Source organism: Natrix helvetica, assembly GCF_964273705.1.
Source record: "Natrix helvetica genome assembly, chromosome: 2".
Classification (NCBI taxonomy): Eukaryota; Metazoa; Chordata; class Lepidosauria; order Squamata; family Natricidae; genus Natrix; species Natrix helvetica.
Genome location: NC_138552.1, coordinates 266,438,631 through 266,453,199, shown reverse-complemented (window position 1 = coordinate 266,453,199; position 14,569 = coordinate 266,438,631). Strand labels below are relative to the sequence as shown.

General features: G+C 41.0%; 1 protein-coding gene across 1 annotated transcript in view; it reads left to right on the top strand.

Annotated features, from left to right (window-relative positions):
- Nucleotides 1-14,569, top strand: part of MSRA (methionine sulfoxide reductase A) — a 224,203-nt gene that overhangs the window by 105,144 nt on the left and 104,490 nt on the right. Inside the window, exon 3 of the mRNA XM_081943808.1 lies at nt 487-606. Coding sequence (XP_081799934.1) covers nt 487-606 — 120 coding nt within the window. The remainder of the gene's footprint in view (nt 1-486; nt 607-14,569) is intronic.

Genomic DNA, 14,569 nt, shown 5'->3' with positions numbered 1-14,569 from the left:
ATCTTTGAAATTCCATACTAGTATCAGTTTAATTTAATTGAAAGGGAAATCTAAATATCACTGTTTTCCTAAAACAGGGGTCTATAGTTAAATTGTCATAAATGTTTTACACTGATATAAAAATCTCTAGTGGGACAAAATGAAAAGTATCACCGTATGCTATCAAGAATAAATACATTATTATATCATTTATATATTTGATATATAACTTGTTTTTTGTATCTTATGAATTACGTTGATTGCTTTTTTTTTTAGTATCCTATGACTATCACTGAGTGTTGTATCTTAAGATGTATGATTATATTTTATGATTATGATCATGATTTATCACTTGTTGCTTACACATATACACTGAGAGTTTATGCACGGGAGACAAATTCCTTGTGTATACAATCGCACTTGGTCAGTAAAGAATTATATTTTATTCTATATATAATTTAAGCAACTCAGCTTCATTAGTATTATAATTGTTTACGCTTATTGCAGGGATGGGCTGTTTCTGGGGGGCAGAGAAGAAATTCTGGAAGCAGAAAGGAGTCTACTCTACTCAAGTAGGTTATGCAGGAGGATATACCCCAAATCCCACATATGAAGAAGTCTGTTCAGGTAAGGTTCATATGTTTATGGATTAAATATCTCTTACTGACAAAATTAATAGAAGAAATAAATCTTCAGGAAGTCAAGAAAGAAAATAACATGCAAGAGGTTAAGAGAAATCTGTACAGATGAAGTTATTAGCATATAAATTTATGAAATCATTTTATGCCTATTTATTTGTGCTGCATTCTTCCTTCTCTGTAAAACTTTGACAGTCCTACAGGTCAATATGGTTGTCTGAATCAGTATCCTTCTTCCTTATGCAAACTACATTATTTAAAATATCCAGTGTAGCAGGATTATACATATTATGCATTCAGTCCTTGTAATTGATTGTGCGGATGTCTTTGGAGAAAGAGGAGAAGTGATGCTGTCTAGGGACCAATCGGATGAGAGAGGCAGGAGCCCTCAGTGGCTTAATGCAACTTTCAGGAAAAAAAAGTGGGAAGACCCACCCTAATCGATCAAGCAGATAAAAATGGTGTTGGCATATTTGTGTCAATAGACTTGTAATATTCTGTTAATGTAGCCTTACAATAAAGTAGAATTTGTTCATCTAGCATATTTTTCAAGAACAGAATGAAGGAAAGGAAAAAGGAAAGAAATATTGTGTGTGCAAAATATTTTTAAATGGACAATTTAAATACCTAAATAAATTTGTAAAAATAAACCAAACACAAACTTTCATCTATTCCATTTAAAAACTTAACTTTTTAAATTGATTTGGGCTGTCTCATTTATTTGCTTCAATTTACATGGCCTCCTAACATCAACATTATGACTGGCTAACAGCAAACTGTTAGATATTAGCATATATCGTAGTAAGTCTCCCCTCTGGTCCGCTGCTACAGCGGGAAACAGGTATCGTTCTGATTGGTCGAGGGGCGTACCCGATCCCTATAAAAGGGGAACCCTCCGACCACAGAGCAAGCTGGATCATTACTACTATTAATAAAGAGCTGTTAAGTCACTTCGTGTCCGCAGTCTGTCTCTCATTGCCCAGATCTAACATTGGCGACGAAGGTGGGATCGAGAGGCAGATAGGACGAAGAACGCTACCTCCAGAATCTCCGGATTTGATCCAGCCCAGGAATTCGGCAGAAATTCCGGCCGCCATATCAGATCACCGCAGCGCGGCAAATTCAAACAGAGAAGATGGCGATGCATGCTCCCCCCGCTCCTTTCGACCCAGAAAACGACGAATGGGAAGCCTTCATGATTCGTTTCGAGTGTTTCCTCGAAGCGAACGAATACACGGGGATCACCGACGCAAGGAAGAAAAACATTTTCCTCGGCTACTGCGGAAAGGAAGTCTTCAATACGGCCAGAGACCTCACCGCGCCTACTCCAATACAGGCAGTATCATGGGCGACGTTGCAACAGGCCCTACAGACTCATTACGCGCCAAAACCTTCCCGCCATGTTTGCCACCAAGCGTTCAACACGAGGAACCAGAAGGCGGGAGAATCTATCAACCAATATGTTGCAGCCCTACGTAAAGCAGCCACACATTGTGGATTCAGAGACCTGGATGAGCAGATTATGGATCGACTCGTTAGCGGGCTGAGAGACATTTCCCTACAAAAGCGGCTGTTAGCAAAAACCAATTTAAGCCTACAGATTGTACTCGAGGAGGCAAGAGCTTCAGAAGCAGCAGACAGATCAGCGGAGACAATTCAACGCGGGTTCAACACTGACCAGCCAGCGCCAAGACACACCAAAGTTCACTACGAGGGCACAAGCCCCGCCTACGAGGATCCCGAGTTCGAGGACAGTCACCTGATGCGGAGCAGTCACATGAGGCCTGGGGGGAGACCCGGATCCCGCTTGCCGCCCTGCGCAAGTTGCGGGGGGAATCACCCCAGGTCTACTTGTAGGTTCAGGAACGTTGTTTGTTCGCACTGCAACAAACTTGGGCACATCGCACGAGTGTGCCGGAGCGGAGTCCCTGCCTCATGGCAGCCACCCATGTACCGCCAACAGAAGCCCAACCCAGGGGCTTGGCGGAATCAGAAAGGGCGCCCAGAGAGAAATCCACAAGTGTATACCCAGAGAGAAAATTCCCAAAGAGCTGAGCGAGCGTATCCCCAGAGAGATTACTCACAAGGAGCTGAGCGAGCGTATCCCCAGAGAGAATACACACAAAGAGCTGAAAGAGCGTTCTATCAAGACGCTCAACGAGAGTATTTTCAGGATGTAGACAATGAGATAGAGTTGACCCAGAGAGAGGAGTTGCGAACGTATCTCACCACAATACATCAGGTCCGCCCTAAGCGGCCAAAAAGGCTGAGAGTCACAGTCCTCTTGGAGGGCTCACCCTGCGAGCTAGAAGTTGACACAGGATCGACCCTGACGATTATTTCATGGGCATCCATGAAACAGGCTATCCCTAGCCTCAGAAAGAGCCAACTACGCGCTCCAGACGTCGTGCTGCGAGACTACCAGGGGAACCAAGTCCCCATCGTGGGCCAAGGCACATTCCACATCCGTTTCAAGGACATCGAAGCCCAGCTGCCCGTGACCATCGCCAGCGCACCATTACAGAACCTTCTGGGGCTTGATTGGTTTGAAGCCCTGGGATTAGAAGTCACCGGAATTAACGCCGTGAGAAACAGCAGCGCTGAACAGATTTTTAAGGAGTTCGAGGATGTGTTCAGCCCCGGTCTTGGTAAGTATGTGGGTAAACCAATATCATTCAATTTAGACCCTAAAGTGGCGCCAATCCGAATTAAACCGAGACGAGTGCCTTTTGCACTCCGCCCAAAAATAGATAAGGAAATAGATAAGTTAGTGGAGCAAGGAATCCTTGAGCCGGTAGATCACGCGCGCTGGGAAACACCCATCGTGACCCCAGTCAAACCAGATGGATCAGTCCGCATCTGCGCGGACTATAAATGCACAATTAATGTCGCGCTACAACAGAGCGCATATCCTGTGCCTGTAGTACAGCACTTATTGCACTCGTTGGGGCCAGGAAAGGTATTTGCTAAGTTAGACATGGCACAAGCTTACCAGCAACTGCCAGTTGATAGCGCCACAGCGGAGGCCCAAACTATAGTGACGCATAGAGGAGCATTCAAATGCAACCGGCTACAATTCGGCGTGAGCATTGCCCCAGGATTGTTCCAGAGCGTCATGGAACGACTTTTGCAAGGGATACCGGGAGTCGTCCCCTATTTTGACGACATCTTGGTGTCCGCTGCAAACGAGGAGCAATTAAATAAAAGAGTCAGAACTGTTTTGGCCAGAATCAGAGAAAAGGGTCTCCGCCTTAAAAAGGAAAAATGCCAAATTAACGTGCCTAGCGTAGAATTCCTGGGTTATAGAATCGATGGTCAGGGAATACACCCCACTTCAAAGAAAATTAAGGCGATCCAGGACGCCCCCACGCCACAAAATCAGACCGAGTTGCAGGCCTTCCTCGGATTACTTAACTTCTACAGCGTTTTTCTGAGGCAGAAAGCGACCGTTGCTGAGCCACTACACCGTCTACTCCAGAGGAACGCACCATGGAAATGGGGACGATCCGAAGCTGCAGCTTTCGCCGGGGTAAAGCGCCTGCTCACCACTGACTCACTGCTTGTTCAATACAGCCAGACCCTACCGCTGGTATTGACCTGCGACGCATCACCTTTCGGAGTTGGAGCAGTCCTCAGCCACAGGATGCCCGACGGAAAAGAAGCACCCATCGCCTTCTACTCCAGAACTCTTTCATCGGCCGAAAGGAATTACAGCCAAATGGACAGGGAAGCGCTGGCTGCTGTAGCTGGAGTAAAGCGTTTCCACGAATACCTCTACGGCCGCGATTTTGAACTAATTACAGATCACAAACCGTTGTTGGGACTTTTGGCGGGAAACCGCCCCACCCCGGTTTCCCTTTCTCCACGCATGACCAGGTGGACTGTTTTCCTGGCTGCGTATTCATACAAATTGATTCATCGACCGGGCTCCACTCTCGGACACGCAGACGCACTCAGCTGTTGCCCATTACCTGACATTCTGCCAGACCCCACTCCAGAAGTACCGGTATTGCTCATTGACTGTTTGGACTCTGGACCGGTTTCTTCATACGACGTTGCAAGGTTCTCCTCTAAAGACAATGTAATAAAGCAAGTTCAAACTTGGGTTTGGAGGGGGTGGCCAAAAGGAAACGTGGGCCCGGAATTCAAAATGTTTTAGTCAAAACGGGACGAACTCTCAGTGTTACAAGGTTGTTTATTGTGGGGGGATCGAGTTGTTATTCCGTATGTTTTACGTAGGAATGTATTAGATGCTTTACATGTGGGTCATCCGGGGATTGTTAGAATGAAGGCGTTAGCAAGAAGTTACGTTTGGTGGCCAAACATGGACAAAGAAATAGAGGAGTGGGTGGCCACTTGCGACCCATGCCAGGAATCGAGACCAGCACCCCCGGAAGCGCCCGCCACAGAATGGGAGAAACCTAAAGCACCCTGGTCACGAATACACATCGACTTCGCAGGGCCATTCCAAGGTCAGACTTTCCTTATAGTTGTGGATGCATACTCAAAATGGCTAGATGTAGTCCTAATGACTTCAACCACGGCAGAGGCAGTCATTAAGGTTCTACGGCGACTTTTCGCCACTCATGGGCTGCCCGACCTCCTAGTCTCCGATAACGGGCCCCAATTCACGGCCATGCATTTCGAAACGTTTTTAGCAGGTCAGGGAATTCGGCATGCCCTCGTCGCGCCATTCCATCCGGCATCAAACGGACAGGCGGAGAGAATGGTGCGATTCGCAAAAGAGGCCCTCGCTAGGATGGGTCCAGGTGATTGGCAAACACGCATTGACCATTACCTCCTAATTCAGCATATTACCCCAAGCGCAACGACGGGTAGGAGTCCCGCTGAACTACTCATGGGCCGCCGTCTACGGTCTCACCTGGACCGTCTTCACCCAAATTACTCTGCCACAGCTCCCCCAGACTCCACAAGCAAAATTCGGTCTTTCAGCATAGGGGATGCAGTATACGCCCACAACTATGCAGGGGGAACATTGTGGATGCCGGCAAAGGTCATTGGCATCACGGGTCCACGATCGTATCTGCTGGAACTAGAAGATGGGCGGAACTGGAAAAGGCACATCGATCAACTTCGGGGTCGCCTAGCACACTCAGACCTTCGAAACGAAGACGAGATTTCCCTGCCTACAGAAAGTCAGCCACGCGAGAGCCCCATCATAGAAAACTACGACACCTGCGAACCAAGCTTGGAACAAGAAAACACGCACGAAGCAGAGCAAACCCCAGAGAACGCAACCGAGCAGACTCCAGAACGCCTTAGCAACGAAGGCACAAAACCTCCCGAACGTGAAACAGGAAAAGCACCCGATCCTGCAACCACTTCTAACCAACCCGAACTACGACGCTCCTCCCAAGCAAGACAAACACCCACATACCTAAAAGACTATGTTACCTACCGCAACGTTCCATCTAGGAGGGGAGGGGTGTTAGATATTAGCATATATCGTAGTAAGTCTCCCCTCTGGTCCGCTGCTACAGCGGGAAACAGGTATCGTTCTGATTGGTCGAGGGGCGTACCCGATCCCTATAAAAGGGGAACCCTCCGACCACAGAGCAAGCTGGATCATTACTACTATTAATAAAGAGCTGTTAAGTCACTTCGTGTCCGCAGTCTGTCTCTCGTTGCCCAGATCTAACACAAACAGTTAAAAACACATCATATCAGCAACATAAAAATAAATATATAATTAACATTTGGGATAAAAAACGCAAACAGCCATCAGGATAATCATCTCATAGGCTCTCCTATATGTTCTGACCCCCAAATAGCCACTAGTTTCAAAGAAACAAAAGTGTTAGGACCACATGTGTGGGAAACATTGTTTGATTTGTGGTCCTTGAAACAGTGCAGAAGTGGTTGCTCTCGGTTTGGCCCGGATCTGCCAAATTGGTAGTGGCAGCGCTTCTGCACATGCACAGACACATTGCCTATATGCGTGCACACGAGCACGGGCACAAGCAAACCGGTAGCCCCGGGATTTGAAACCTACCTCTGAAACAATGTTGTTATTTCCCCTTTGAAATGAATTCATCTTGTACCCATTGAAATAGATTTTTTCCCCGTTAAGATTCCTTTGATTTTACACCCATTTTAAATAAATCGATTGTCTCTTTGAAGCGATTGCTTTCCCTACCCCCATGCCATCACTGAAGAAAGCTATTTTCTCTTGCAAGTAGTTATCCAAATGTTGTTTCCTAACAATAATCAGGATCTTAAAATGATAATACATTCCTTCACCTGGTGGGCAAAGCTGCAGCCCTTGGTTTTTCCTGTTTCCTTGAAAGCAAAAGTAAGACTATGATCTAGATTTGCTGTTTTCTGCTTGTATTCATCATTTCGGCTAAGCAAGTTTCTGTACAATTAAGAATAAAGGGATTTTATATTCCTTTATGACAGTTCTTTTTGCTCTTCTAACAGCCTTCTAAGTTCACTTCCTCGGATGAAAATAAAACTGATGGTAATATCCGCATTATCTCTTGTTAGTCAGAATATGATTTCTTTGTGGATTCTTTGATGATGATGCAATATTGTGTACCCAAAGGCAGTGCTTTCTGCAGATCTTAACTATCTTTGTGGGTATTGTAATCAGTTACATCAACAGTATTTGCATTAATGTAGTAGTGTGATGTAAAAACTGGATTTTAGAAGTCTGTGGAATGTTTAGAAACTTGTCCAATTCAGCTTGCTCCTGGCCACAAAGTAGCAAGGGACCTCATAATATAATCCTGCAGCTCATGCAAACATGGCCATTTGGTAATGCAGAATGTGCCTTATCTCATGATGAGATATTTTATTACCAAACACTGCAAAACTCTCTTGAGATTCGTTGTGCATCAAATTACATCCACAGCAATTTGAACTCTTTCACAGATTACTTGACTTCTTGTGGATTATAGTATTTTAGTAGCAGAATGTAGAAGCAAACCTTTGTGAATTATGTATTATGCTTTTAAGAATGATTATCACCTTTTATGTTAGCAAAACACAAACCATTTTGCTCTGAGCTAAAACCGTAATCAAATTGCTCTGATTTGTGAAGATAAGTACCCCGATAGAAAATTATTTTTATATCTCTGTAAATTGTCTTACAGATGGATGTTTGAAAAGATATTTGTAATGGATAAATGTTTTGGGCTATTTCCAGTGCCTTTGACTCAATAGACAAATGCACATTTTTTTGGCTAGTATTATATAAAATTCATGATGTTCATTCATTATGAAATATCTCTTTATAGTAACATCTGCTTACAGATGTTCAGAACAACTTTTTATTTATCAGTATATTCAAAAGTGATTTCATATAGGCACATATCTAGTGGAACTGAGGCCTGACAGAAAGAAAAAACTTGTTCATTCAACAGTTGCTTTGTGGTAGTTGTTAGCTTCTGCCTTCATCCCATGTAGTTTGCTTGAGATCATAATATTTTTACATTATATTTCTGATTCAAAATATGTAACTAAGTAATTATCTGACATTTTGGGTAGCCTTTCAGAATATAGTTATATGGAGGAACATGAGTTTTGAACATTATTTCTTATTTAGATACGGTACCCTAAAATTCATTTACTTTGTATTTGAGGACCCGGTAATGTTTTTTTCTTCAGCAGCTGTCACTTTGTTTTTTAATATGTGTGAATGATCTTTGAAACACTGCATTCAGTTTTGGTCGCCACGATGTAAAAAAGATGTGGAGACTCTAGAAAGAGTGCAGAGAAGAGCAACAAAGATGATTAGGGGACTGAAGGCTAAAACATATGAAGAACAGTTGCAGGAACTGGGTATGTCTAGTTTAATGAAAAGAAGGACTAGGGGAGACATGATAGCTGTGTTCCAATATCTCAGGGTTTGCTACAAAGAAGAGGGAATCAAATTATTTTCCAAGGCACCTGAGGGTAGAACAAGAAGCAATGAGTGGAAACTAATCAAGGAGAGAAGCAACTTAGAACTGAGGAGAAATTTCCTGACAGTTAGAACAATTAATCAGTGAAACAGCTTGCCTCCAGAAGCCCCAACACTGGAAGTCTTTAAGAAGATGTTGGATAGCCATTTGTCTGAAACGGTATAGGGTTTCCTGCCTAGGCAGGGGGTTGAACAAGAAGACCTACAAGGTCCCTTCCAACTCTGCTATTGTATTGTATTATAAAATTAATGGCAATTTAAATGCCTGTTTTTAGATTTGTTGCCATGATACCTACAGTTTTGTTAAAGAAATTACGCTGGTTTCAGAATTTGCTTTTTAAAAAAGTTTCCTTCAATTTTAGAATTTTGAGACAACTGAAACTATTATATTATAATTTCATGCGAGTTTGTTAACTGTTGTTCATTTATTAAAAATATATATTCCGAGTTCTATTTTATTTAGTATATAACACTAAAAACAAAGAGCAATAAAATGATAGGAAAATACATTAAAACTTCTATGGAGTTTTGCACTTGGTAGGGGATTGGAATTGATAGCCCCATGATTCTATGATTCCATATCACTGTCTTTTTTCTAAAGAAAATACATAGCATCTTTTGTTAATTATGTCTTTCTGAACATACTTCAGAAAAAGATGTTCATAACATTTCTTCTACTTTCATTCATCTTGTATGTAGTAATTTTTGGCACTAAAACATCCAACTATCAAATGTAGATGTAGCTAGAAGGGGAAGAAATATAACTGTCCTATTAATATAACAGATATTATTTCACCTTGACGGATGTGCCTAGATTTTTAAGATGCTTTAGCTGCATAATAAAACTATAAACATTATCCCTGTTTTCTGTCACTACTAATGATGCCTATTGGATGTGAGAGCAACCTGTGAGGATTACAGGCCTCAAATCTTTCAACAATATAACAGTTGGGCATACTTTTTTTGTTGAAGCATACTTTTTCATTGTGAAGGAAATGGATTTCTGTTAGATTTGTGACTAGCTTTTCTGAAAAGAAGAGGATACAAGGATTTTAATATGGAAAGTTTCTCTATAGAGTGCAACATTGCTCGTTCCAAAATCTTCTGCTTGTTTGGCTATATCATTTGGTCACTTGCCTCTGGTTGACTTAGTTCACATGGGCTGAAAGAGAGACAGGTCAGTTTGTCAAAGTAATCTGTATGCTTTGAAAGAATCTTAGGTGGCACAGTATAGAATGATAGCAGTTCTTATTTTCCATTATGTTATTGTTGTAAAGAAAGGAAATGCCTCTATAGGAAAGCATTCGCTGCTAATAGTTTCTATCCTGAACACTTTGATTCCTTGGAAATATTCTTTTGATTCCTTGGAAATATTCTTCTTAACTAAAAGAATAGAATAGAATAACAGAGTTGGAAGGGACCTTGGAGGTCTTCTAGTCCAACCCCCTGCTTAGGCAGGAAACCCTACACCACTTCAGACAAATGGTTATCCAACGTCTTCTTAAAAGCTGTTGGAGCATTCACAACCTCTGGAGGAAAGTTGTTCCATTGATTAATTGTTCTAACTGTCAGGAAATTTATCCTTAGTTCTAAGTTGCTTGTCTCCTTGATTGGTTGCTTCTCTCCACTCATTGCTTCTTGTCCTACCCTCAGGTGCTTTGGAGAATAGTTTGACTCCCTCTGTTAGTAAGAGGACAGATGCTTTGAAAGACAACTTGCTTAATTGTTTCTATCATTGCGCTACAATATGTACTGTAGGCATAGGAGAATAAATATGTTCTAAGGTTCCATTCACACAGGACAATTTTGAACCCCTAATCATTAGCATTAGTTTGTCTTCCTAGATTTAGGGTGGATAGTTATCAGGCTTAAAGGGGGAGGTTATTTCTAAATTAGATAGATCAAACTCAAGTAGAAAAGGAAGGTTTATATCATGCTTAAGATCCTTCTGAATTGATGTTCAGCCTGATAATTTGTCCTTGGTTCCCAGAAGTACACTTTTTCAGGAATCTATTTGGATTGTAAAAGAAACATTTGTGGATATAATGCAAACCACCCAGAGATTTATGTTGCTATTTTCTTCCACTATTGCCGTAAACCTTTGGCAATTTGTAAGTTCCTTAGCAACCATATTGTTCTAGATCAGTGTTTCTCAACCTTGACAGCTTGAAGATGTGTAGACTTCAACACAAAGAATTCCTCAGCCAATATTGCTGGTTGGGGAATTCTGGGAATTGAAGTCCACACATCTTCAAGCTGCCAAGGTTGAAAAACGCTGTTCTAGATGATGATACCAGGACTAAAATCCTGATGCTGCGCTCTGAGTAAATGATATGCTTTATTTATTAATTGAATTTTAGGCTGCTAATTATTTTGCTTGCCTAGCCACTTCAATCTGTATATTGTTATTTGTTTTCTTAAATTTCCCATTGAACATGGCAATGGATCAACCATTTTAACAAAGATGCATATTTGCTATGGAGATGAATCAAAAGAATAGGTATAGTCCAGTAGCTAACTGTAATGGTATATCCTGAATCTTAGTACTGAAAGAAGAAATGACCAGTGCTGAGGATCTTAAATGATCAATACTGCTATTAAAATTTACAAAGGGCCACAGTTGATATAGATTTCTTACATCTTTCTCATTATTTGCAGTGTTTTGTTTAATTTGGTTAAATTAATACTTCATTTTCTCCCTCATCCTCTCCTATCTCAAAGTCAAAGTTCAGGTAACTTTAATGACCCATCAGAAAGGAGCAATAATAATAACAATAATGATGTTTATAGGACACATCCTATTTCCCTGAAATCATGACATTCCAGTAATTACTGTGTGTAATATTATATCCACCATTTATATGCCACTATTCCCAAAGAACAAAAGCTCCATATGGCTGAATGCATTTTTTTTTTACTTTAAGATAATGATTTTCAGTTATTTTCAAATTAGGGAACCTTCACAGTGTATTTTGTATTTACCCTGGTTTCATGATCTAAAGTAAACAAGAAAGATCAACTCTTATGTGTGAATTCTTGGGGTTTCAAAGGTCTTTTTCTGTGTATATGTTGCTAAACATAATGCATACATTTAGGTTATGATAAGTAAACCTGTTCTTTCACATCTTCTTTTCTTTCATGAAACATCATTTAAAAAAACCCTCAATAAGCCAGCATTATTTGCAATATTTATATATGGCATAAGCAGGCTGACGGACGTTCAGAAAGACAGAACTCATCTTCAAGAAGATAAGACCAGTTGAGTTCTGGCTCAAATGTATTAATTGCCATGGAAAACACTATCTTATTCAAGATGTTATGTGGTGCGAAAAGGACATATTATTCGGCAACCCTTGCCAAGTCTGGTCAGATATTGGCATTTTTTGAACATCCACTCATGTTTCTCTGGCTTATGCAAGTAGTACAGAATAGTACTACTAGTAGTACTGCTAATAGTACAGAATAAAGCATCAGCCAACAAGCTATTTATTTGTTTATTTATTTTGTTTGCTGCCCATTTCATTACAATGTCTCCCAAAAGAAAACAAAAGAACAAAAAATCTTTCTTATACATTTTATTTCTTTGTATGGGATTTCCCAGTTAAGACAGTATTTGCTCACTGAAATGGCAAAATAAGAAATTAATTGTCTTCCCTTTCCAAAGAAGTATCAAATGTTAATTGTGGCTGAAAAGCCTTCCAATGATTCTGTTCTAATATCACATTTCCATAAAGTATATACACCTGAACCTTCTGAACTGAACAGAATGCATTGTGTCATGACTTTTCAGTAAGTGCCACGCTGCCTAGATAATTCCTGAAGTTGAAATTTTAATACATCTGGAAATCTGGCTATTTCTTTTATTGTAGAACTTCAAAGTGAGTATTATCTGTGAGTAAGTGTGCACAATAAGCAAGGATAATCATTGTATTTATAACAGTCTCTTTTTAATAAATCCATTTTAGTTGGTAACTTAACTAATGCTTATATGAATGTATTTCAAGGCAGCAGCTGTTAGATTTTTAAGGATGATCCTTAAGTGTGGAGAATACTCATTCAATACATCTCAGTAAATTAATCATTCCCAATTCATTGAACTGTGGAGATATGCTCACAGGGCAATGGATTGCCTATTAATTATTGTAACTTTTTTGCTTTTGTCTCAGGTTCTGCAGTCTTGTTTGCATCCTGCAACCCTTCTATTTTCTTTCCTCTTAAAGAAGTAGCTATTCCTCCTACTGTATAATGATTTAAATTGGACCAGATGCTGCCTTTTATATTGTCTTACCTGTATTACAAACATATTTCATATGGAGTTAGGAAGGGATACTTAGGCCATTGAGTCTAAACCGCTATCTTGTACATGAATGTTCACATTGAACTGGAATTTGCTTTCCTATAAATCAAACGCAACATTTTATGTCCTGAACTTCAGAACAATGGACAAAGTTCCTCACTAACTTTGCATTTCATTATATTTGAAGAGTACTCTTCAATTCTTCACATTCACAGTGTTATCTTTTCAAAGTTATACTCTGAGAGCTAATGGGATATAGCAGTGATGACTAACCTTTTTGGTGTCGAGTGTCCAAAGTATGCGTGCCCGCATGTGCACAATCCAAAAATGCAATGCGAGAGCCCCCTGCACATGTGCACATGTGTATGCCACATGCGCCCTGCCTCCATGCATGCGTGGCAGAAACCTGAAGACCAGCTGGCCAGTGGGAGGCATGTGCACATGCGCGGTGGGGCTGGGGGCAATGGCTGGCATGCCCGCAGAGACGGCTCTGCTTGCCACCTGTGGCACGCATGCCGTAGGTTTGCCATCACAGGGATATAGTAATTGCACTGATGAGCTACTATGAGGAAACCCAGGTTTTTATCTGTGTCCCGTCTCCCTCCATCCAGTCATGACTGATTCTCAGAGGTTGCCTTGACAAGCCTCTGTACTTTTCTTGGCAAGATTTTTTCAGAATTGGTTGGCCATTGCCTCCTTCCTAAGGCTGAGAGAAAGTGGCTAGTCCATGATTACCCAAGTGGCTTTGTGTAGGCAAAACTAGAATTCCCAGTCTCTCGATTTCTAGCTTTAACTGCGCCACCAAACTGGTCTCCACTCTGCCATAGATATTCCCTGAGTAGGTTTTTGCCCATTAATATCTCTCAACCCAATGTAAGGTTGCTGTTCTGGAGTTAAAAAGAAGGAAGCCACCTTCATGTGAATATACTGTAAATCCAAATGACAAACATGATGATGTTCATTATAATGTTTCTTCAATCCCCCCCCCCCCCCATAGGATTTAATTTCTGGTTCCTGATCATCTTTATTGCTCCTTTCTGAAACTTTTCTTTGTCTGAATTCTGCTGAAGTTTTAAAGAGATTATAAGAGGGCCTGTAGTCTTATGATCCTCACACAATCACTTTTGGAGGCAGTGTGCATCACTCTGTAAAAGCTACCATAATCTCTTTCACAGATTACTCCTTTTGCTCTGTGCAAAATAGTGTAATATGTGCATAGTATAATACATTCAGGTAGCCCCTTAGTAAACATCTTGATTTTTTTTTTGCAAGAATTATTGTAAATAAATTTGCAAGAAACATTATTACTGACCAAATGAACATATAGGAAGTTTCCTGTCCTAAGAAATCCCTTTGGCAAGGGACCAACATATCATACTTCTCATCACCACTGCAGTGATGAGTGGTGCCACCCCTTGATTGTCAATTAGCTCACACATCCTGCATGATTGGTTGCCTGAGTTGCAAAGATTTGGTTCACAGCAGTTTTTGCTGTCTTGTTTTAAACAAAACAATAACAAAACCCATCCTTTTGATGAACAGATGCAGAAGCAGACCTTTCTCCAATTCTTTTTCCTTTACCACTGTAGACTTTGCACTTCAAAAATAAGAGCAGCTGTTTCCCCATGAGCATTTAATTTTCTTTTCTCCCCCAATCACTAGTGGCCTCGATCGCAAGAGAGAAAATTAATATGGATGAAGGCAGTTTTTGTGTGAATTAAATTCATACCT